We start from the raw sequence: 25,478 nt of genomic DNA on the forward strand, positions 1-25,478 counted from the left end.
CTTACAGTCGCTCTAATTTCAGAAGGTCTCCAAAGGTCTCTGGCTGCAGCGTTTCTAGTTGGTTGAAATGAATATACCTGGAAGGCACAAAATCAAGTTGGTTATTTTTTGTGCTGCTGAGTAAAATAAAATGTTTGAAGAATTAGCAATTGCTTCAGTTGAAATTGTGAATTTCACTGGCCCCAACCACTATGTATCACAAATGAAAATCAGAAGCGCTGAGATATTTTTTGCAAAGCCCACCCAGAAGGGGTCATGATGCTGGCCCTTTTCCCAGGGAGCCTCTTGAGTCGATGCTTTCTGCTTGTTGAAATCACTCTTCTACTCATTAAAATGTTTAAAGTAAATGAAGTTAGAGTAATAATTAAGATTACAACCATAGTAAGTAGATTACAAGTGACCACATGCTTATTTACATTTCAGAACAGGGAGACGTTTCCTATCTGAAGGAGTCAAAGGATGGCATATTTGATGTAATATGATCATCATACTTGAAATGAATTAATTTTAATGCCGGGGATGGATGAGAAGTAATGTGTCTTGTTTTAATCCTGGAATTAGACTTTTTCAGACCTAGGTATCCCCTCTGTGCAACTGATCCAGAAGGTATTTCCAAAGCTTCCATTTCAGAAAGGTTTCTCTTGAAGCAGAGCAACTGAAGACAGAAAGGCTTGCATTTTCTTCAGAAATCCTATGATGAAATGGAGAAGCATGCTTTCGAAGCAGACAGCTGAGCAGACCTTTGCAAAGCAAATCTTCCCAGTAAACAGCAGGATCCATGGGGAAGGCTGCACACTCCTCTTAGAAAATGCCGGAACGAAGGTTCAGTTTCTGCAGACATTTCTCTTCACACCTGGGTTCAACAGCCTCTCTAGCTCTACAGAGCCACCTAGCAGCAAAGGGTGCAGCCGTACACAGGCTCAGCTAACACAGAGCACCCAGAGATGACCTATGGAAACCTGATCCAAGAATACCGGAGCAGAAGGCTTCTCAGGTATGGAAACAGATACTCCACAGGAAGTGGGAAAGTGTCCAAGGCCACAGAGCCAATCAATGGTAAATCCAAGCCACAAACCCTGCAAAACCCATGCTCTCTACACTCTGGTTCTCAGTTTGCCTATATTAGTGGCTTTTTAAAATGTGAAGCTGTGGAGTTCTTAACTGGAGGGAAGCATCACATTCCAGTCATGAAACAACCTAACAGGTGGCAGGAAGAGTCACAAGCCAGGTCTGTGGTTTAGCCAACCTAACACCTCCCAGATTTTCAGTGAATCTTTTACCCCATGTGTAAGCTCAGAGAAGTGTTTTGTTTTTTCCTTCCTACTTTTTTTATGCTTTAGAACAATTTCTTATAAAGAAAACTTGAGTTTAGCATATGAATTTTCAAGTAGCACTAGTATTTCTGCCATCATGGATCAAATGTGCATCCTCCATAGTTTGCACCGGTGTTTGTGTTACTGGAATTAGAAAGACAGCTTTCACTTGGGAGGTCACCTTACCTATGGAGCCACCTAAAATTGGGGCAAAGAGACAACCTAAGAGGTGAAATAACATACAACAGTTTATCCAATATTACGTAGCTACTATGTGATTTCTGCTCCACAGTAATTAATAAATAACAATTTCATATTTAAATATTTCACAGGTAGCAATTCATATTTATTATTTAACTGGGAAAAATGTGGTACAGAGATGAAGTAACATTTATTATGCATTGCTCATAATTCATGAGAAATGTATAATCTTCTTTTCCACAAGGCACCCACTGAGAACCTGCTAATCACAGACCCTGTCTATTCCCCATCCCAGCAATGCTTCCCTAGAATAAATCACTCCAATCTTAGATTCACCCAGGGATGGCCAGAAGGACAAATGCTTTCTGCTGGACTGCAATGTAATGCACATTGGGTAAGCAACTGGTATTGGAATTCACTACTAATTAATGTGAAAAATGTATGTAAGTAGATTTTGCTCCTTGCAGGAAGATGAGGCAGCTCAGAGGGTTCTGTTTGATTACAGTCCAAGCATATTTAAGTTTCGTGTCCGTAAGATTTGACAAATTTTCCAACCACATTTTTTCAAACATTTTTTTAAACTTTAAGCCAATTTAAAGGAGTAGAATGTTTTAGGTTACACGTGTTTGCTTTGTGAGATGGTTTTAGCAGATTCAAATAAGGAGGGAGTTAGCTTTCATCCCCACTCCCTTCTGAGCTTTGATGAGATAGCAAGGTTCTCCTCTCCGACACCTAATTTTTCTAGGCTGTGGATAACCCTGCCATTTTTGAATATCTATTGCAGGTACATAAATGTGAATGATTACTCGAGAAGATTTTAAATCTGTGTAAGTCACTTCATAAGGTTTAGATGTAAATGAATTAGTAGTTATTTATTCATTCAAAATAAGCAGAAAACTATCACCATTGTCATGTCACATGGATTCACACTAAGCTCCCCGGATGATTTCACCAGTACCTGTGCCTTCAACTGTTATCTCTATGCAGAAGACCCACAAATTACATCTCCACCCAAATGTACCTCTAGGATCTAAATTCATGCACACTGTCTTCGTAAAATATGCTCTAGATGTTTCAAGTAATCTCAAACCCAACATGTCTGAAACCCAGCCAAGGATCCCCCTTCACCACACTGGCTGTCCTCCATTGTCCCTTGTCTCAATTCATGGCAGTGCTGTATATTTATTTGTGCAACTCAGAAAACTAGCATTGACCCCTTCTTCTCCCTCACTCTTTGTACCTTGCTCATTTCTGCGTTTTATTTTATTTTGCCTCCTAAATATCGCTTGAATGTGTTCCATTTTCCTCTTATCCACTACTTCCACACTAGAGCAAACTATGCCCTCAAGTACTAAAATATAAGAGCAAACTGAGGCCAGGCACGGTGGCTCACACCAGTAATCCCAGCACTTTGGGTGGCTGAGGCAGATGGATCACAAGGTCAGGAGTTCGAGACCAGCCTGGCCAACATGGTAAAGCCCTGTCTCTACTGAAAATACAAAAATTAACCGGTGGTGGTGCATGCCTACAGGGTGGTGGTGCACGCCTGTAGTCCCAGCTATTCAGGAGGCTGAGGCAGGAGAATCTCATGAATCTGGGAGGTGGAGGTTACTGTGAGCCAAGATCGTGCCACTGCACTCCAGCCTGGGCAACAGAATAAGACTTCATCTCAAAAAAAATAAAGAAAAGAAAAAACAAACTGGTCTAGCTACATCCATCTGATCTCCCCCCAGTAGAAATCCAAGACCCTTAAATGGCTTTTAGTTTCCATAGAAATAAAGACAGGTTTGTTTTTGTTTTTGTTTGTTTGTTTTAACAGAGCCCACCCAAGTTCTAGCCTGGGCTTGCCTAGAAATGCCCCTCCAGTCACCCCTTTATCCCCCTGTTTCCCCATCTCAACCCCAGTGCTCTGACCTCCTCCTAGCCACATACCTGCCAGACTCCTGCCCACAGCAGTCTCTGCATGATTGTTTTCTTAGCCCAGTAACCCTTCTTGCCTGGTGATTGTAGCCCTGTTTTCAGATCTTGCTGTGTTCTTTCTTTGGAAAGCCTTCCCTGGGCTCCTGGTCATATGCCCCTGTTATGGGCTGACCCATCATTGTCCTGTTGCAATTGTATATTTCTTTGAGTTATTATGTGATTCATGTCTGTCTGCCCTAACTAAGCTCTAAGGTCCATGAAGACAGAGAACATGTTGGATTTAAAATAATATTCACATCCCTGGTTTCTTAGCAGAGTTTGACAAACAGATAGTCGATACACAGTTAATCACTGAGAGAATGAATGACCAGCCAATAGTTTTGCATGAGCACTGTCTTTGCAAACATGAGGATAAGACATTGACTTCCTTGCATGTTCTACGATATAAAACAGGATGGGAGTACGAGCCCTCATAAAAGCTTTCTGCGTTAATATCAGCTCAATGGTCTATAACGGTATCACATTTCCTTGAGGAAGAATAATCCCAAACTTTTACACAAGCCTGACTTTAGTTAGATCTGTAATCATGTATGTTTAATTATATCTCCTAAAACCGTATAGTATCTTTGATCACTCATGGACCCAGAGGGCATCTAGCGATGTCTTCCTGGGTTTTTCTCAGAGAATCCATCTCACTACAAAGGGACGTGTTAGAATCACACATTTTCGTAAACACTGACAACACATTTGCCAGCTCTTATCTGAGTAAATATTTATCTACACAGCCACCCCCAGGTATCAGGCCGCCAAAGTGAGCACAAAAATCTTCCTACACTCTTTAAAACATGCAGAGCAGGAACATGTAGCCAGAGAATGACAACAAAAATAATACAGAGATAATGATTCTCAGCGCAAGAAGTTGCTCGTATCGCTTTGGCTTTCAGCGTGAACTCACTGAGCCACATAAAAACAAATGCTCTGTGCTGTACCATCACCTTGGCAACCCCGATCTAAGGCAAGAGCAGAGATGGAGAGAAAAACACTGTATTTATCTGTATCTAACTGCACAATCAAAATAGCATATACTTTCGATGTTCTCAACATTTTTGTACAAAGTAGCTGCTTTTTATTTTCTGAAAATTCATGAGGTTATAAAGAAAACAGGAATACTATTGGTAGAAGGAAACTACACACGAGAGTGTGTCTGTGCCTGTCTCTGTGTGTCTGTGTATGTAATTTTGCCTGTGTCTATGTGTGTGTAAACGTAAGTTAAGGCCGTCTGAATCTGAAGCATGTAGAGGGGATGTTGAAAATAAGATGTCAACAATCCTAGCACATGAAAGAGAGCTCAGAGGAAGAGCAGTTTGCTGACAGCTGGCTTGGAAACCCACCGTGTGCTGCCTCACATTCACGGGCCAGATGCATTGAGATGACACCAATTTCTATATAATAATCTCAGCTGAGATTAAATAGGCACTTTTTAGCTTCATTGCACAGTAGCAAGCAAGAATTATCTACTACACCAACAAATTATTCATACTGTTTAGGAATTAATTAAGCATCTGAATGAAGATCCTTATTTCAGAGTATAGTAAATGATTTCAGCTAATTTTAAAGGAAAAAATTGACTGAATTATTAGTTTCCATTAGTTTCCAGAGAAAAACTTTCAGCATCTCATTTGCATGCTGTGCTAAAGTCAGTAACAGTGTATGCTACCAAATCCATTATAAAGAGAATTGTGTTTAATCTTAAAGAGTTAAAACCAGTTAAAAATGATATTTCACAAGTTTCACTCCTCAGGAAGTTATTTCAATCCTAAATTAGAGTAGCCACAGAAAAAGGCTGAATGCAATGGCTCACGCCTGTAATCCCAACATTTTGGGAGGCCGAGGAGGGTGGATCATGAGGTCAGGAGATCGAGACCATCTTGGCCAGTGTGGTGAAACCCTGTCTCTACTAAAAATACAAAAATTAGTTGGGTGTGGTGGTGTGTGCCTGTAATCCCAGATACTGGGGAAGCTGAGGCAGGAGAATCACTTGAACCAGGGAGTCAGAGGTTGCAGAGAGTGAGATTCTGTCTCAAACAAACAAACAAAAAAGAATAGTTACAGAAAAAGCCATGTTTCTACAATAGTTTAGAGATTTAGATATAGTACGATTGAGAGTTATGAAAAATCTTTCACTTTCTTTGTTCAATCTCTATCTCTTTTTGCCTGAACTAACAGCTGTAAATGTTCCCTGTAATTCCAGTCCCCTCTTTACAATCTACAGTATATTGAATTAGTTGGTGGCTGTTTTTAAAAAAAAAAAATTCTGATTAGACTATCCCCTTTATTAAGGATCATTAATGTCTTCTTACTGTCTTTAGCAGGAATTCAAGGCTTTCCAAGATTCAGTGCCAACCTGTGACTTTCCCCTCCATCGTAAGTCTGAGCACCCTTTAACCAAATTCATTATCTCTGGAACCTCCCCTATTTTTTTCATAATGTCTAACATTCAAAGTGTTTTCTCACCCGTTTAAGCTCAACAGTGCTTTTTCCATTAAGGACTTAGTGATTGCTCGTGTCGGATGTAACTTCACTCCTCTGGCTCCTTTAGTATATTAAAACATTAATAAGTACTTACTGAATGCCTGTGAAGTGTAAGACAAGATCCTTGACCTTCTCAGAGACTGCAATCAGGCAAGTGGTAAAATGCAAGGAATCAATGGCCACAGTCTGGTAGAATACGTATTATGATAATGGGCACAACTGTCTCTTGTCACAAGGAAAGCTAGTAGGATGTCTATTAGCTTTGCCCTCAATTTCCCCATAAGGTAAAAGGCAAAGTCAGTTGTGAAATGTAAGAGAAACGTAGAAAGAAGGACAGAGGTGTGTATTTTGAATCGTGGCTACGCCACGCAGGACGGGGAGCTCAGCTCGTTTTGATCGTCATTGCTAAAGCTGGGACTGCGTTCTGAGTCCTCTCCTTAATGGATTTTCAGCAGCATTGGAACATGTGGGTTAGTCCCTCTCCCTGCCACATTATTCCCTGGCTTCCAGGGCACCATCCTCCCAGGTCCTCTCCCACCTCAATGGACCTCCTGCTCAGGGCCCTTCACGGCTTCCTTCTCTCTCCCCAGCCACCTGGACTGGAGTGCCCAGGGCTGAGTCCTGAGGCTTCTCCTTTCTTCCAGACAAACCCAATGACATCCAGTCCCAGGACTATGAGCACTTTCAGATGTCAAAGATACCCACATCACACAGCCAGCCCTCACCACTGCCTTACATTGGATGCCCCACTGCCAGCCCCATGCCCATGTGGCTGCCTAATAGACATCTCAAGCTTGTTGTGTGCAAATCTGCAATCCTGGTTAGTCTTCATGCCCATTTCACAGCCTGCCCGTCTCAGCTGAGGACCTTCTAGTTGTTTAGGGCAAGAGTCTCAGTAATACCCCGGACTTCTCTCTTTCTCCAACATCCTACATCCAAGTGGTTGGTTGCAAAATGGACCCAGATGCTGTACCCATCCCAAACCTACCCTCCTGCCTCCTTACTCTGAGCCCCCACCATTTCTGGCCTAGTGCACAGCAAAACAACCAACTGGTCTCCCTACCCTTGCCTGGCCAAAGCCTATTGTCAACATAGCCATCCTTGCTGAGAGAGGAGATTTTAGATGTTCTTACCACACACACAAAAACAATAAGTATATGAGGTAAGGCATAGGTTCCTTAGCTTGATTTGGCCATTTCACAATGTATACATTTATCTAAGCATCCTGTCGTACATTATAAATACATATAATATTCATTTGTCAAGTAAATTTTTATAAAGAAGAATGCAGGAAACACAGAAGTCAGAGTGATCATTGAAAAGCCTGTTGGATCAGGCATGCCAACTCTCCTTCAAAACCCTCCGGTGCTCACTCAAAATAAAATGCACATTGCTCACAATGATACGAATCAAATCTGTTCCTCTGATCCACACAGTTCCATGCTAACTGGGCCTGTCTCTCTGCCCCGGCCACATCGGCATCCAAGCTGTTCCTCTCACACGCCAGGCTCACTCCCAACTTGGGGTGTTAGCAGCGGCTGCCTGTCTGCCTGTGCTGTGTCTCCCTGGCATACATGTGTCTCTTTCCCTCCCCTCCAAGTCTTTGCTCAAATGCCACCTGCTCAAGGAGCCTCCCTGTGACCCTTCCCGTTTCAAACTGCAGCTATATTCCACATCCTGGCACTTCTCAATCTCCCCCTCCCCTGGTTCTGCAACCTCTGCCTCTTCCCAAGGGGCACCTTGGGAAGAGACGGCAGAGCCAGCGAGAGAAGGAGCTCCATTGTGCTCCTTGTCATTGCTAGGCTACGGCCAAGGTTTAGTTTTCACCTTTATGGACCCATTGAGAGCATGATCTCAATGAGAAACTCATCTCACCTAGATCTAGTCAGATAGATAGATAGATAGATAGATAGACAGACAGACATATACATACACACATTTAAATATTTGCCAAAGACTTGCATTATACTATGCAATACGCTTGTTTATTTATTAGTTTTAAAGCTTGCCTTCCTTGCTAGAATGTTAGCAGGTCCCTCAAGGTCAGAGATTTTACATTTTATTTAGTGCCACAGCTCAGCTCCTAAAAGAGTTCTGGCATGCAAAAGACACCCATTAAGATGGAAAAATGACAATACTATCTCTATTGCAGGGCTGCTGCAAGATCAGAGACAATGCCCAGGAGACCCTTAGGACAAGGTTCTAGAAAGGCAGAAGGCCAGGTCACCTGTGAAGTGCAGGGGGAATATTGGATCTAAGGCAAGAGGGGCACCTTGGGAAGAGACAGCAGAGCCAGCGAGAGAAGGAGCTCCACTGCGCTCCTTGTCATTGCTAGGCTATGGCCAAGGTTTAGTTTTCACCTTTATGGACCCATTGAGAGCATGATCTCAATGAGAAACTCATCTCACCTAGATCTAGAAGATCACACTCTCTAAGACTTTGTGTTGCCAAGTATGAGCTTCTGGAAAAATTGTTTGAATTATTGGAGAATCTACCCGAAATTTGAGATGGGTTTGCTGTGACTCAAAACAGTACAGCTAAGTGATTTTGTGGTCTCCCCCAACACAGTGAAGTAGAAAGCAGAAATAAAGAAACAGAAGCTAAGTTTGGTTCATATTTGAATCTAAAGGACAGCAGGAGCCTAGGATAAAGCACACGAGGGACAGGAACTATGGGCCACATGCAGAGGGACTTAAATCTGGAAGGCATGGACAGATTTTAGATAAGGTGAAACCATCCCAGGAATGGAGACCTGAGAAACAACCTAAGAAGCACAGGAGACCTGAGGCTCATCAGGCTGTATTTTGAAATTTAAGATTCCCGGGGCCAAGCATGGTGTCTTACACCTGTAATCCCAGCACTTCAGGAGGCCAAGGTGGGTGGATCATTTGAGGTCAGAAGTTCAAGACCAGTCTTGTCAACATGGTGAAACCCTGTCTCTACTAAAAATATAAAAATTAGCTGGGCATGGTGGTGGGCACCTGTAATCCCAGCTGCTCGGAGGCAGCAAGGCTGGAGAATTACTTGAACCCAGGAGGCAGAGGTTGCAGAGAGCCAAGATTGCACCGTTGCACTCCAGCCTGGCAACAAGAGTCAAACTGTATCTCAAACAAACAAACAAACAAAAGATTCCTGGGTTGGAGCATAACAGGGTCCTGCGTGGAGCAATGGGAGCACACATTATGGAACACAGAGATTGCAGACCATAAAACTGCACACTTCTCTGGAGGTGAGTGTTTCTTGCGCCATAAGAAGGCCACACTGTTATTGAGTGACAACTCTGTAGAAAGCACTGTGTTAGGTGCAAGGAAGACAGCCAGAGAAGTAATTCACTTAGAGCACACACAGAGTCATTAAAAGACATAATAAGTGTCACATAAGAAGCCTCGGTGCTTAAGGATCCAATGAAACAAACACAAACCACATAACATCTTTGTGGATAAATTGGTGCTTGAGAGGAACTTTGAAGGATGGTGAGTTTTCAACAACTCAAGCGAAGGAATAGTGATGGGGCAGACGAAACAACGTAAACAATACAATGAATATATCAGGAAAGGAAACTATGGATTTTTCTGCATGCCTGAGTGAAGAAAAGGGAGAAGTGAAAGGTAGACATAGCCTTTACTGTTTTTGCCTGTGAATACTGAGATACGTAGGGGCTGGTTTGTATTTTCTTAAGGACTAATTAAAGGGTTTCAGGCTCAGGAAATTGACGCTATCAGTGCTGCAGTTTATGTCCACGGTTTGGTCAAAGGTGGGACAATGGAACAGAAGGACAAGGGGTGAGTTAGCTCTGATGATCCTATCGTGGTCTAGGAAAGAAGAAATGGGAGCCTGGAACAAAGTGGCAGCAGGTCTAATGTGAAGCAGAGACAATCCCAAGAGAAAATGCGGAAACGGATCCCAGAGGCTTTTACAGGGGGCAGGATGGCTAACAGAAGCTTGGGCACTGGACACAAGGAGGCTTGCTCATCTTCTTATCTGACCCGTCACTCGCTCTGTGATGCTGTGGCTGATGACACTTCATGTCAGGGCAGTGGAAGATTGCAGATCATCTGTGAAAGTCACCTAGCACCTTCCTGATAAACATGGCAGAAGTCCAAGGTAAGCAGAGTGCCGAGGAAGTTGAGAAAATCCTTACAGTTTAGAACTTTAGACAGGGGCCAGCAGTAGGGATGTTTTGCCCAAGACCTGCCACCCGGTCGCCTTCCCTCCAGAGTTAATAGAACATACAACCGGCATAGGGGCTGGCTGCTGATGGAGAAGTGACTCCAATGCAGAGCCCCTTGTGAAAAACTGGAATGGACAATTGGTTGGTGCTGAGGTCAACATCAGGACTCTTACTGCCTGCTGTCAAATTAACATCCTGGGGTTCCCCTTCCCAAGCTTATGTGCAGAGATCAGCAGGGCCTGGAGCACGTACTCCAAAGTCATTCACTGACCAGGTTGCATGGAGAGGGCTGCAGGCCAGACACAGGCAGGAAGGGCAGACAAAGGATGACAGGTGGGCCATCCCTGACGTCACCGCAGAGCCACTCTGGTCCCGGGACATCAGTCACCAACCAATCAAATGCACTCCTCCCTTTCTAGGGGGAAGCTCCCCAGAAGGGGGAGAAACGCCCAGGATGAAGAGTGCAATGCTCCCCTCTCGTGGGTACAGTAGGTTTGAGAAGAAATGTTAGAAAAACACAGGAAGGGAGGAAGGTAAATCTCCCTTCCTTAGTGTACTGTATTTGCTATGTTTCTTCTCAGACCTGAACCTGAACGCCCCCGTCATCCAGCCAAGTTACTTGCTAAAAGATTTCAGTTGAATTTAAAAGCAAAGGAATGGCTGCCTGCCCTGACCATCTCCTTCATGCGCCGTGATTTTAGGGCACTGTGGCCGTGGACAATGCTTGTCAGATCAGATGGCTCCATCTAAGACCATTCTCATTAAAAAAAACTCAAGTGGGTAGGTACGCAGAGTTTATATACCTACTGACATTTTGAAAACAGAACAAGTACAGGGTGTTTCAGAGAAGGGCAGCATAGTGTGGAAATTTCAGAACTCTTACTGTGAAGTAAAGGGAACAACAAAGTTAGATCCAGGGGCGGAGAGAAATGTGTGAGGAGGAGAAAGACTGAACCGCCTGGAATGTGAGGACAGGGGTGAGACGGAGACCTGACCTCACAGGGACGCTGGGATTTCTAAGAAGTAAAAGAAGCACAGAGGTCAGAGAGGAAGGACCAAATCAAAAAGGAGGAGATGTTCCAATACGCTCCCCTCTCAGCCATCAAGTGAAGATCTCTTTGGAAGCATAATAGAGAAAAAGGGAGATGGTAGCATTGATTCTGTAACAGGGCAACAGCAAATGAATGAACGCAACGTGCTCCATTTTTGTTTAAGGGGTCTTTGACCAATCCTGCATGTAGGCTAGGATAACTTTAGAGCACTGAGGTAAAATGCAGAAACAGCCACATGTAGTTTTTGAAGCTAACTTTGGGATGAAAGGGGGAAGTATGTAAACAACTAATGATGTTTTGTTGAAGATTTACAGGAGCACTGTGGCCTGACCAAGGACAAAGGTCCCAACCTTCTTGGACTCTTGCTGGTGTCGAGTTGTCTGTGGTCATGATCACATGACTCGATCTCAATTCCCTCCTCTCCACCCTGCTGCCTCTAACATAAAAAAGAGCCTGAAATCGATACTAACTTAAGATGGTATTTAGGACACTAGTCTGCCATCGTCTCGGTTTGCTGGCTCTTGAATTAAGCTGCTTTTCCTCCCACCAACTCTCAAGCAGCAAGCAGCCCAACCTGGGTTCCGTTCCAATTATAAGGCAAGGAAGGCATCCTGGAAGGATCTGTGCCTGCATGCTGTGGAATGATCCACCTCTCCCTCAGCCTCTTGTGTTTTCATACGAACAAAATCAATTGTACGTAAACATTAGGAAGCTTAAGGTTTGTTCAAAGGAAACAGGACTCTAGCTAGCAGCAGTGTGGAGGACCTGGTTGCAGAGGGAGATGGACAAGTGCTGGGCGGGCTGGAGGAGTTGTGACGCAGGCCGATGCCCACAGGTGAGGCTGAGCTGCTCTCCAGGTGAGGCTGTGTACTTACAGGCAGGCACCCGGCATAAAGACTCGGAGGATGGAAGCAGTGAGGAATGGGAAGTATGGGAGGTCAGCAGCACTGATGTGCCCTGGACTGTGCCTTGTGAAAGTTGATTCAGAAACATCAGGGTCACCCCAAGCATAAGGTTGGTGAGTCCACATCTTAGCAACAGAGGAAGCTAATTCACACTGTGCAAGGGACCAGCGGAAGCCTTAGCTTGCACACCAATGCGACCTTATTGCATTCTTTTCATGACTTCATACAAGCATGGCATTTGATTACTATAACAACAGAAACTTTTAAATAAGAGAGAGGATTAAGCTATAATGAAAGTTACAGCAAAATTAGCATTGGACACGGATGCACAATATTTAAACATTCTCTATAAATATATTTTCTCACAATAGTGAAAGAGAACAGCATACTATGGATTAGTACTGGCATGCATGCATGCCTGCCTCCGTTATTCTAAATTGGCTTTAGAAACTCAAATTCGCTTTATAAATGCATATACTCTAAAAGTTATATTTAAGTTTGCTCCACAAGATTCTAACCAACTATAAAATTCTACAATGTTCTAAATATTCCGGCCTGGAAGACTTTCTCAATTAAACCCATAAATCCAGTTTCCAGACAAAGCTGATTGTCACCTGCAGATTTACACCTCAGAGAGAACTAGACAGAGCTTTAACCAAAGCTGCCCATAAATGAATAGTTTCTCCTCTATTTGCATAACTACGGTTTTCTTTCATATTTCACTTCTGGATGTAAGCCATATGCACATTATAGGAGGACAGCCTGCCATGAATAGACCACCTTACAGTTATTGAAGAAGAACACAGAGCTGTATTCCTCACTGAGGAAGTTGGTGGAAGCTTAAAATCCCGTGAATATTTGCTTTTATCTCAGCTGGAGCCCTAAGAAATAAACTAATAGAAGACATTTAACCTTTAGAGGATAATAGGATAGGAAAAGATACTAAGACAAAACCATAATGATAGTTGTATGATATCGTTAATGAATAAAATTGCAAAGAAGACTCAATTGTTGGCCAGGCGCGGTGGCTCACGCCTGTAATTCCAGCACTTTGGGAGGCGGAGGAGGGCGGATCACGAGGTCAAGAGATCAAGACCATCCTGGCCAACAGGGTGAAACCCCATCTCTACTAAAAATACAACAAAATTAGCCGGGCATGGTGGCGTACACCTGTGGTCCCAGCTACTCAGGAGACTAAGGCGGAAGAATCATTGAACCCAGGAGGCGGAGACTGCAGTGAGCCGAGATTGTGCCACTGCACTCCAGCCTGGAGACAGAGCAAGACTCCATCTTAAAAAAAAAAAAAAAAAAGAAGACTCAATTGTTTCAGTCAGCAAATGTGACATATTTCCATATCATAATCCTCGTTTCTTTCCTTTTAAATCATTAATTTCAGATGTAATCGAAAGTGTCAGGTTGCTACATATGGAAACCATCCCTGGATGAAGCTTTCAAATGCAATATTTAAGACTCAGGGCAGTAGACTCTATACTATATTATGAAAATTTGCATGCTTTGATAATTCAAACGTTTATGTTATAATTATTTGTAATACTCCAATCCTTCAGGTAGTGTCTTCCAATAGTACAATCTAAATGTTATCCAATACACAGGACTGACAAAGGAAGGTAAAGTAGAAATTAACTGATGCTCCTGAACCCCCGTTCGATACTTCAAGCAAATGACACCACTTAAGTATGTCCACGCCCTCATCCACTATATCACTCCACAAAGTCCAGGCAACCAAGCAAGACCCTCTGAGGCTTGATAGAAAGCCCCAGAGATGTAATAAATACAGCCCTGGAAATGGGGAAAAGTTACATCCCCACACTGACCTCCAGAAACCAAAGTATTGAAGAAAAGAGGCATTTGAGATAAGCCAACGTCCTCTATCTCCCACAATCATTGTTGCTCTGTGCAAAATTCCCATTTTATAACATACACTTTTGGAGAAACATACTTGGAGAAACTTTGATCTTAAGCATCATGACATTGTCTCCAGAAGAGAAATACATAGTGAAGAATAAACAGAATGGTTAGACCTAAAATCACACTAGATGCTGAAACAGCAGCATGAGGCCAGCAGAAGGCTGCGTCCTTGCCAGAGCTGAGCCTCACCTTACAGGAGTCTGAGAACCTCAGTGTTGAAGTCCCCAGGTGTGATACCTGGTGAGGTGGGAAAGGGGCAGGGTTTTGAGGGACAATCGGGGCGATGTGGAAGCACCCCGGTCATGGACTTGCAGGCTCTTCAGGGGCTCGGTGGAAGGGGGCTTAGGTGGAAGAACAGGGGAAGATCATCCACAGACGCTGGGGCTTCCAGGGTGCAGGTCTAGCTGGTCTGTGCTGCTGCCAGGCTCTAGGGGTGGCAGCAATGTCAAGAGATGGAGAAGGGACCTGTTGTGAACACATACCTGATAATTCTGGGAAGTTAACTTGGAAGCAAAGTGCCCAGAATCCATGTTCTCCAGGCACCCTAGACACACACCACTAAACACGTACCCAGGCGCACTGCGGGTGCGTCTTTTGATGTTTCTCTTCCCTGTTCATGGCGAAAATCCTTGGGAGCTGTAAGGAAAACACCTTCCTTGCCTTCATTTTCTGTTCCTCTTGTCCTCCCTCCTGAACGTCTCACAGGATTGATGGACCATCAGCCTCCTCCCACAGGGGAGAAAATAAGCTCTTGGCTTGACTTGTCTGGCCTCTGGAAACTAACTGGAACTCCCTGAGAGCTAATGTTCTTGTCTCAAGTGAAAATGACAATTTTTTTTGGAAGTTTCATGAGTGTGAGTGAAATATTCATAAATAGAGACATATAAAATACAAGTACAGATTGTCACAATAATTGTGATCATTTTGATGTCATATTTCTATGAATTCTTTTTCCTAATTTTAAGTTTTAAGAGATTTTAAAGTATTCACCTGCTTCAGGTTTTTATATTAATAGAGATATACTGTAGTTTGTAAAATCCTCTAAGTAACTTTATAAGCCACTGGGGTCTGAAATTTCAATTTAGGATCATAACTGAGGTATAAGGAGATATATTATTTTCAATAATAAAACAATAGAAAGGATATAGCTTCAGCTCTGGGTGGATTTTCTTTCTGTGTTCCTAACTTGGAAAGGATATTATTAAAGCTTCTTTTGAAATAAAATTGTGTAACCTTAACAAACAAATTTTATATTTATAAAGATCATTCTGAGATGAGTAACAGCATCCTATAATTTAAATCAAAGAAACATGTTATATTTCTTCTATTCGATTTATGTAAAATATTCATGGTGAAAGACAGAACTCTGATTGTGAAAATACAGCAGAGCCACTTTTGATTAGAAACACAAATTCAAGGCAACTCTAGGAAGAAGTTAATATTCACTTGGCCTATAAAGCAGATAAACTGGTGTTTAAGCCTGAGCCTCTGTGAGTATCCTGGCTTTGACAGACACAAATTACAGCCTTTCTAAGAGTATACTTTTATTTATATTTCTCCTTCAAAGTAAGAGGATTGATAGAAAATCCACCACGATGAGTAATTAGAATTTGTTCATGGCGCTTTATTTTACTTTAAATTGACATTCTACCTCAGTATATTTCTAGACCAAATTAGTTTTACAATATTAGCATTTTCTAGAGAGTGCCATATTATTCTCATCTGCCAGAATGAAATGAGACATACAAAGAAGTGATATAACTTGCCTGGAGTCACACAGTCCTTCCTGTTCTTGCCATTGGCTACAACGTAAATCATTCCTTGGTAGTAAAATGCTGCCGGAGTCTCTTTAACTGTTTCCTGACACTAGGCACCAATAAAGATGTATAAATTACGCAAATAGGCACTTCCTGCCTGAAAGAGTTAAAATGCCTCTGAGGTCCTGCTTCCACACCAAAGCCTGACAAATAGAAGAATTAGAAGCTAGCAAGCCATAGAGCTCGACACTGGTATCTATTATTAACCCCAATTATCAGAAGTTCTAATTATTCCGTTTTTAATTTGTTTTTGTATATTCTGCGTATTCTTCCTTTTACTTTTCTTTAGGAAAAGTACAAAACAAATAAATAGAAGAGTAGCAGTGATTTATTTCAATTCATTGTAACATTTCACTGCCGATGCTCCACTCTGACGGAATATTATATTTGCCTAGACAACTGTTTTTTAAAATCTATTATCAGGTATGCACTCAGAGAGATTCTGATCTCATTAGGCTGGGGGGTATCCAGGCACTGTTATTTTTTTTTAATTCTCCAGGTGATTCTTATATAACACTCTAGTGGAAAACCATTGTTTTATAATAATAAAATATGATCCCATATCATAACCACAATATACTAAAATATATTGAAGTACTTTCTGAAGAAAATATTAGTACGTAGTGTGCAAAGTGCTTTTACTGTACTCAAGTTTAAAACCAATAATAATGGTATGTATAATAATGCTTAGGGTGCTAGAGCAGTGATGTAACCCTTCCCTTTCCTAGCCATTGTAGACACAATTGACTATGTCTTGCTCATGATTTCTAAGACTTGGCCTAGCTTTTTTACCAGAGCATTAGATTCGTTTTTTCTAAAATGCCAGTGCAAAATAAAGTGTATCACACTAGCATTCTATGGCACATCAAAGATGAGTGATAACACTATTATATGTGTAATTGCCTCATATGTTTTATCAAGGGGTAATTTTATATGATCTTGTCCTTGTTTCTAACTGGTGACAAGCTCTCAACTAGCTTCAGAGGGAAAGCCGAGATTAATTGAAATCTAGTACATTGTAACTGTTGCGTCCTGTTTGTGAAGATCAGCATCTAATCAATAAAATATTAATGACTTTTTTTTAGCCCTTCTAAATTCACAGCTAAAGGCAAAGAGTTGTTTTTGTTCTCCACTCCCTTTTTTTTTAATAGTTGGGTGTAAAATCAAATGAAACATAGTTCTTGGTGTGATTAATGTTGGCTTTAACAGATTGCTTCTGTTTGGTGTACTTAGTTCCTTAATTTATCTTCATATAATGGCAAGGCTGTGTCTCCAACAAGCCTCTTTAAGGCTACTGTTTCTTAACAGTGTTCTTCCTGACGTCAGGGTGAGTGTATCTTGTTTTGTGTTTATTGTGACTTCTCTAGCATGTTAATCTTTGTGAAGCACAAATACAATGTAAATGGCTAACTCTCATACCTACTGAATAAGAACTTCCATGAGGATTTCTGTAAACCCACAGATGGACTCCAATGCTGAATTTCCAATTGGCCTATGAGAGCTCCCGGAGCTCCACCTGGACACAGGTCACTGATTCTTGGGTCAAGACTGTCCGAGTCCCTATTCTCAAGGAGCACATGACACTTGGGAGAATCAAGTGTTTCTGTGAACATCAAACCTATGCACATGGAACAATCACAGCATAAAACATACACATATGTGTACATATGCATACGAGCGTAGAACATATGATGTACTCAAAACTGTGGAATGCAGCTAAGTGTTTTCATTGCTAGAAAGTGACAGAGATCACTATGGACTGAGGTTGTCAGGGAAGATGTTAATGTAATCTTGATTTGTGTCCTGAGAAACTCTTACAGAGGCAGGAACATGAGAAAGAGGTTAGTGATGGAAAAACAGCGTAAATCTTAGCAGAAAATAAAATTAACCTCACTAGAGGATTCACTGCACTGCAGAAAGAGGAGGTGACTCACAGATTACACTGCACCCTGAGAATGAGAGAGGGAGACTGATTTCATCACTGCAGGTGGCATGGAGCAATTGTATATTCATGAGAAAGAAAATGGCTGAGGATGAATCTGACAGAGACACAAAGAATGGGCTCGATAGGAGAAATGACGGTGGCAGAAAAACCTGGGAGGTGGTCATTGCAGGTGTCACCTAATGAAGACAGGCACAAGCGGAGGAAGACAGGGTAGAAGGAAGGAAAGAATGAAAGGCTAGCATAAAAGACAAAAGGGACAGAAAATAAAAGAGGACTCCAGGATTTCTGTCAGAAGTTTTTAGAAACAGAAATGGAAACATTGGGATAGGAAACGGATTTGGCCATTAGGATAGTGGAAGTACTGCCATAAGATGGATTTTCTGATTTTGAGAGGCTGAGAAGAAATATAGGGAAAAATTGTCATCGGTCATTTTAATTCTGTGATGGTAGGGTAAAAACTTAAAGTAAGATAAAAATCCAGATTGGACATGTAAAATGAAGACTAACATATAAATAATATCTAAGTTGAAGAGTGATCAAGAATTTCCCGAAGAAGGCTGGGAGCGGTGGCTCACCCCTCTAATACCAGGACTTTGGGAGGTCAAGGTGGGCAGATCACCTGAGGTCAGGGGTTCGAGACCAGCCTGGCCAACATGGTGAAACCCCGTCTCTACTTAAAATTAAAAAATTAGCCAGGCGTGGTGGTGCACGCCTGTAATCCCAGCTTCTTGGGAGGCTGAGACAGGAGAATCGCTTGAACCCGAGAGGCAGAGGTTGCAGGGAGCTGACATCACACCACTGCACTCCAGCCTGGGTGACAGAGCAAGACTCCATCTCAAAAAAATAAAAGCAAGGAAGAGAAGAAGGAGCAGGAAGATAAATTGCTTATCATATGGAAGGGCTCACGCTGGAAAGGCTACATGCATCTCAAGACTGAGTTCATTAAAAAATGAAGATCAAGAGATCAACAATGACAACAGAAACTGTGATGGCTGTGTAAGTGCCGGAAGGTGAGTGCTCTCAAGTGGTAAACAATAATGAGAGACTTTGGCACCCCAAGAGACTGGAAGTCAGGATTTCTGTCCTTACAATAAAAACAGGTTCAGTGAAATGGAAATAACTACTGCTCTGGACCCACCAGAGAACCAAGGTCTCAGAGCAAAGAGCCATCCCCTAATCTGAAAAGACAGGTAGGTACCTTCAGGGAGAAAAACAACGTGAGGTTTGCTTACCTAGAGAGAAACAGCGTAGGATGCCACAATCTGGAATTTGGAGGAGTTGCTGGTGTCCTTGTGGGCTGCGGCCGTGGGGACCCCCACCTCTACAGGCTTTTCCTCCAGGAAGGAGCTCACTGAGATCCACAGGGAGAATGCAGGGGAATCTACAGGAGCTTCCCTCGCAGGAGGCAGGGGAAGGGAAGGAGCAATCCCAGGGCCGACTGCCCAGGCCCTGCTCCCTCAGAGAATTAAAGTCTCAACCTTGGAAGGAACATGGCCAGAGGGCAGCAGTGAAATCCCGCCCTGTCTGCCCCTCTTCAATCCAACTCTAGCTTCAGTTTTTCCTCAGAAACATAAGCACAAGAAAGAAAAGAAAGCATCCATCCAGAAGGAAGAGAGCTTTGAATATGTGGACTGGGACCTGGCCGCAGGGACGTGACTGGGGCAATCCCGCCACACTGCACCCGGAGGAGGGACAGGAACACCCGGGAGAGCCACACCCTGGAGACGCAGGCCCGCCGCATGCCTGGAGAACCCAAACCCCATCGGAATACCTGAGGATGTCCACCCACCATTCCCTCCCACCCGCGCTAATAAATCTCCAGGGACAGGAACTACGGGGCAGAGTGAGAAGAGCTCTACGGAGCATCACAAAGGCCAAACTTGAAAGGGAGGGGAAACGAGGTGCACTGGAAGACACGGGAGACTCTCCTGCCCACACGCCAGCAAGGTGCTCACAGCCCAGCTCCTGCGGGGCACTGCGGACCCTCACGCTGAAGCCTGCGTGCCTCTGCACCCCCTGTGTGCTCAGCGCTCCTGGCTTTCAAACAAACAAACCAAAAAAGTAGAGGCATACCAAAAGTCAGAATAACACACACATTTCAAAGAAAGAAAGCAATCCCCAGACTCGAACATGACCAAGATGTTGACATTTATCATACAGGGAATTTAAAATAACTGTAACTAGGCCAGGTGCAGCGGCTCATGGCTGTAATCTCAGCACTTTGGCTGTGTGGGAGGAGGCAGAGGTGGAAGGATTGCTAGAGGCCAGGAGCTTGAGGCCAGCCCTGCAACAGAGCACATAGCATGACCCCATTTCTGCAAAAAATTTTAAAATATTAGCCAGGCCTTGTATGCCTACCTGCAGTCCCAGTTACCCAGGTGGCTGAGGTGGAAGGATCGCTGGAGCCCAGGAGTGTGAGGCTGCAGTGTGCTGTGGTTGCATCACTGCACTGTAGCCTGAGTGACAGAGTGAGACCCTGTCTCTGAAAATATAACATTAAAAAAAAACTATCATTAATATCTTAAAGTGTTTACTGGAAAAAGTAAACAACGTATAAGACTAGATAGTTGATCTCAGACAGATGGAAACAATTAAAAATAGAAAATAACTCAAAAACAATAGCGACAAAAATGCTCCAGCCTCATTAGTGATTTGATATAGTTGAATAAACAGTAGCCAACATGAAAAAAGTCAATAATAGTTGACTCAAAGAGAACTGAACTGAAATAATAATAAACAGATATCCAAGAAATGTGGGAAAATGTCAAAAGTTGTAATGTGTGCATAGCTAAAAAACAGAAATGGACAGAAGATATATTTAAAGAAATAAACAATGGCTTCTTTGTAGAAGAAAGAATGGAAATAAAAGTTTCCAAAATTAGTGTAAAATATCAAGCTAAAACTCCAAGGAGCTCAGAAGACACCAAGCACAATAAATACCAAAAAAATCTACATCTATGCGTGACATATTCAAACTGCAGAAAAGCAAAGACAAAGAAAAATCCTTGAAATCAGTCAAAAGAAAGGAAAAGAAAAAAGACAAAAAAAGAAAGAAACTTCTATAGAGGAACAAGGGTAAGAATTACGTTGAGCTTCTCATTAGAAACCATGCAAGCAGGAAGAAAACGGAGTGAATCATTTCAAATGCTAAAAGAGAAAAACTACCGATCAAGAATTCTATACCCAGTGAAGTTGACTTCAAAGGTGAAAGAAAAACAGACTTTCTCAGGCAAACAGAAACTGATGCACACACACACAAAAAAAAAAACTGAGAAAATTCTTCCGGCAGAAAGAAATGATATAGGTCAGAAACTGGGATCTACACAAACAGGAAATGAGCTTCATAGAGAAAGAAAAAATGGAGAGTATCATCTTTTATTTTTCTTATTTTTAATTTCTCTATAATTCTAATGAGAAAAGGAGATACAAACTTCAAAACTAACAAGTTGATTGAACCTGGACTATATGGAATGGGAATCAAATAGGAAGGAATAATCTATTCTAAGTGATGTTATTCAGAAACACATCATTAAAGATAAGAGAAACTATTTAGCAAATCTATAAAAAGATATTTGTATTCCCTCTTGTTCTGGGTTCTCTGTTTTGACTGCCATTAGGTGGGGTCTGCAGAATGAGTTATGAAATGAGCATGGGTCTAAATGAGAAGATGACCGTAACCCACAGGGAGACTGGCATGCTGAGCTCTTGTATTAAAGGACTCACTGAAAAACTTATAGTGGAGTAGAGGAAACTAGAACAAACTATCAGAGAAGTCCATTTTTCATTGAAAATATAATACATTCATTTTCTTCTATTGTAATTGGCCTTAAGGGAGAATGTAAGGCTGGGCACTGTGGCTCATGCCTGTAATCCCAGCACTTTGGGAGGCCAAGGTGGGCAGATCACCTAAGGTCAGGAGTTCGAAACCATCCTGGCCAACATGGCGAAACCCCATCTTTACTAAAAATGCAAAAATTACCCAGTCATCTTGGTGCATGCCTGTAATCCCAGCTACTGGGGAGGCTGAAGCAAGAGAATCGCTTGAACCCAGGAAGTGGAAATTGCAGTGAGCCAAGATCACACCATTGCACTCCAGCCTGGGCAATAAGAGTAAAAATCCATCTCAAAGAGAGAGAGAGAGAGAGAGAGAGAAAGTAGTAGAAGTCTAGTCTCTTCTCATTTAATAAAATAGTTTATCTTTGTGGGGAACTTATGACCATAAAAAACTGATTTAGTCTCTTTCCCTAGAGGTGGAATTATCTACAACAGTGATATCTTTTTATGAAATCAAGCTTCACCAAAAAAAAAAAAGATAACTATTTTAGTAATGGTTTAAAATTGTATATATTCTATTTTAAACTTCATTAAAAAACCAGCCATGCATCCTGCAGTTTAAGAAAAATGGAGTATAAGAGGGCACAATTAAATATCTGTGATGTGTCTAAAGAAACAGTATATGAAAAATTGATTAAGATATTAGGATTGATGAGCGATAAAGACATAAAAATTTTCTCACGATAGAAGAATGTTGTGACACATCTATAAGTTTTATCCATTTCTAATAATCTAATTTATCCCTTACTAATATTGGTTTTGGTAATAAGAACTGTAAACTGCATTCGAAAAATAAAATTTTCTCTCTACGATCTGCCGTCAGTATAGCCAACAATCTGTGTGGCATACGGCAAAATCATTGACTTGTGATCTAAAAACCAGAGTTCTAATAGTGCTCTGCCATAAACTTATGTTGTGATTTTGAGAAATTCAGCGTTTTCTCAAGTATCTAGTTCTTTTTCAGTATTTAGCTCTTAAGCGTATCAACTGAAAAACAAAACGAAGAAAACACAAATAGAGGAATTCAGCTAGATGACGACCAAAGTCTCTTCCAGTGTGATATGAAAATGCTTTTAGGAAAATGAAAGTTAACATTATCCCAGTAACTTAGCATTATTGCAAACTGCACCTGCTTTTGCCACTTGCTATGCTAGAGGCTCCCATAGTCTTACTTTAAGGTGGGAAAATGCCATCTTCTCTTTGTACAGGAGGTCCCTCAGGCCCAAGGGTGAGCCTGAGCCATGGCAGGAGAAGAATATTAATTGATTCAAGACTGAACTAGACCAAGCAAGATTTTTCTTTTTAATCACTGAAAGAAATCAGAAAATTCTCTGATCTTCCAGAGACAAAATCAGAGCTGGAAAAGGAAAATCTCCAAGAATGTTTAAAGAGAGCGACAGAGAAAAAAGTTAGCATCACGTCTCAACTAGGTCAAGATCAATAAATGCTTTAAGCATGTAACTGGGCCTTTGCAGCTGGATCTGGGCACCCCACTGCTTGTGTGGCCCCACCCATGCCGACGGGCTCTCCCACTGGGACTTGCCACCTCGGTTCCTCATGGAACCCAAGGGATTGTAATGGAGTCATACAATTGATATATGACCTTGTGTTAAATATAATCCTGTTATGACACATGGTTAAATACACTCCCTAACATGACACCTAGTTGTTTTCATCCTCTGAAAAGCTGTGTTTTCTTGTAATGAAAAGAGATAACTTCAAAGCACATAATAGGCATAAAATAAATAGTAGTTCTTATTAAATTAAAGTTAAAACTTAAAGTTCTTCTTGCTGAGAAGCATGTTGTAGAGCTTGGAAATAATTTTTTATGGCTGGCGTGTCATAGAAAATTGGCTTAGTAGACTCCCTTTTCTCCAAAAGGGCAATACATTTAAATGGTTATAATAGGAGCTTTTAAAAGCCACTTCCTAAATCTCTTTCTCTAAGCTTTGTGAAATACCATCACAAATCTGAAATTTTAGGCAAATCTTTCCGCCTAATATACAATGAAACACAAAACGTAAATGTGCACTATTGAGTTTTTATTTTAGGTGTGAAACTTTTCTTACACACCGTCATTAACTGAAAAAAAAATTTTTCTTTAAATTGTTTTCAATTAATTTTTAAATTATTTTTCAAAAGATATCTTTTCAACAGTTTGGAGGTGTCAGGAAAATGCCTCTTTTACTTTTTGTGTGTGCTCCCAGTTACAGAATGGGAAATCATCTAATTCTATTCTATGGTCACCGTTCTCCTGAAATAGAAACAGCACAATTTCAGAGGAAATTGCTCTTGGGAGTTTTCCAACCAAATATTGCAATCTGGAGATTTCTGGAATCTCTGAACAAGCTTAAGGTTAGAAATGCAAAAGTTCCAAACCCACCCAAAAAAACACTAAAACGGTTGACTCCCACACCCTCGCCTTGCTGGAACAGGGAGGGGCGTGTTGAACTGTTCCTGATGAGGCGTCATCCCAGAAGACTGAGAATGAACAAGAAGAAAGATCAGTTTTAAAGCAAACACTGCTTCTGCATTTAAAAAAACTGCTAGTTGAGTTTATGTGTCACCTTTATTCAGAAAAAAAAAAAAAAAAAAAAAACTCTTAAAAGTCTTCACACATCATTTTCCCCACAGCAGGAAAAGTGCAGGAAATCTCTCTGAAGCCCTTTTTGTTTTCCCTCTGACCCACTCCTGAAATTTAATGTCATTGTCATTTTTGTGAAAATTGCATAATCTTTAAATCGGTAGATTTATGGTATGTAAATTATACTTCAATAAAGCTGTTAAAAATGATAACTGGGTTAAGGAAAATTCAAACAATACAGAAAAGTGCATTTAAAAAAATCTAAAAACCCAACTGCCCAGTAATTGCCACATGTAACATTCATCCACTGCCCGTCGGTCTGCTTTGCTCTCTATCTGTAATCATACATGCTCAGAAATGTGTCTCCAACTTAATATAACATCTCTTTTCCTTGCTCCATTTCAGTAAACAAAGTTCTAACATGGAGCCCTTTTTACAGATGGAAAATCAAGGCGTAGCTAAAAGCATCAGCCTAGTCCAAAATGCTAGACAAAATAAAAAATGTTCCATTGTGGTGAGTGATGCCATAAATAAAAATCAGTAAAAACCCTAAAAGCAATGATCTGGCTCAGGGAAGATTCTGGCAGCCTGTCTGTCCTCTTAGCAGAGCCACCCCTGAACACCAAGGGAACTGGAGCATGTCCATGGCCAGCAGTCACAATGATGGCAAGCAGACAGCAGTGCCAGGGAGTGGCACATCATCAGGGAAATGTGCAGACCACAAGTCCACTGTGAACCGTCAAAGACACAGCACTGGCTATATGGAGTTGTGGCAAATAAGAAACGGGAAAAGCCAACCCAGAAGAATACTGTGCTGTGTGTCAAATGGCATGCTCATTCATACAGCTCTTGTTAGGGGGAAACGCTCCTGAAACTCCAGAAATTTCTCCATCTGAAATCTTATTGCATATATAGTTTTTCCCCCTCACCAAAATGAAAATGTCACTGATGTACCGTCATTTTACTAAAATGTGTCCTCAGCATGTTCCCAATGTGCACGTGTCCATCTCAGGAGTCCTGGACCAGCCAGTACAGACAGGTGGACGCATTCTTGGCCTCTGCAGCTGAGCATGGGACTGGCAAAGCAGTTACTATGAGTTAACAGTGCCACCTGCAGGGCACAGAGGGCATTACAGAGCAGATCGGCAACAGAAACAGCTAAGAACCAGAAATCCTAGTGTAGCACTAAGTGGCTGATCTGCTTTTTGCTCTTCTTTTTTTTTTTTTTTTTTTTTTTTTTTTTCTTCAGAAATTCCATTTATATATACATTGGAT

General features: G+C 41.7%; 1 protein-coding gene across 1 annotated transcript in view; it reads right to left on the minus strand.

Moving 5' to 3' along the window:
• The window catches only part of PXDNL (peroxidasin like), a 456,288-nt gene that overhangs the window by 181,343 nt on the left and 249,467 nt on the right, over positions 1-25,478 (minus strand). Inside the window, exon 5 of the mRNA XM_017531766.1 lies at positions 6-77. Within this exon, the coding sequence (XP_017387255.1) occupies positions 6-77 (72 nt within the window). The remainder of the gene's footprint in view (positions 1-5; positions 78-25,478) is intronic.

Source organism: Cebus imitator, unplaced genomic scaffold (assembly GCF_001604975.1).
Source record: "Cebus imitator isolate Cc_AM_T3 unplaced genomic scaffold, Cebus_imitator-1.0 Scaffold73, whole genome shotgun sequence".
Lineage (NCBI taxonomy): Eukaryota > Metazoa > Chordata > Mammalia > Primates > Cebidae > Cebus > Cebus imitator.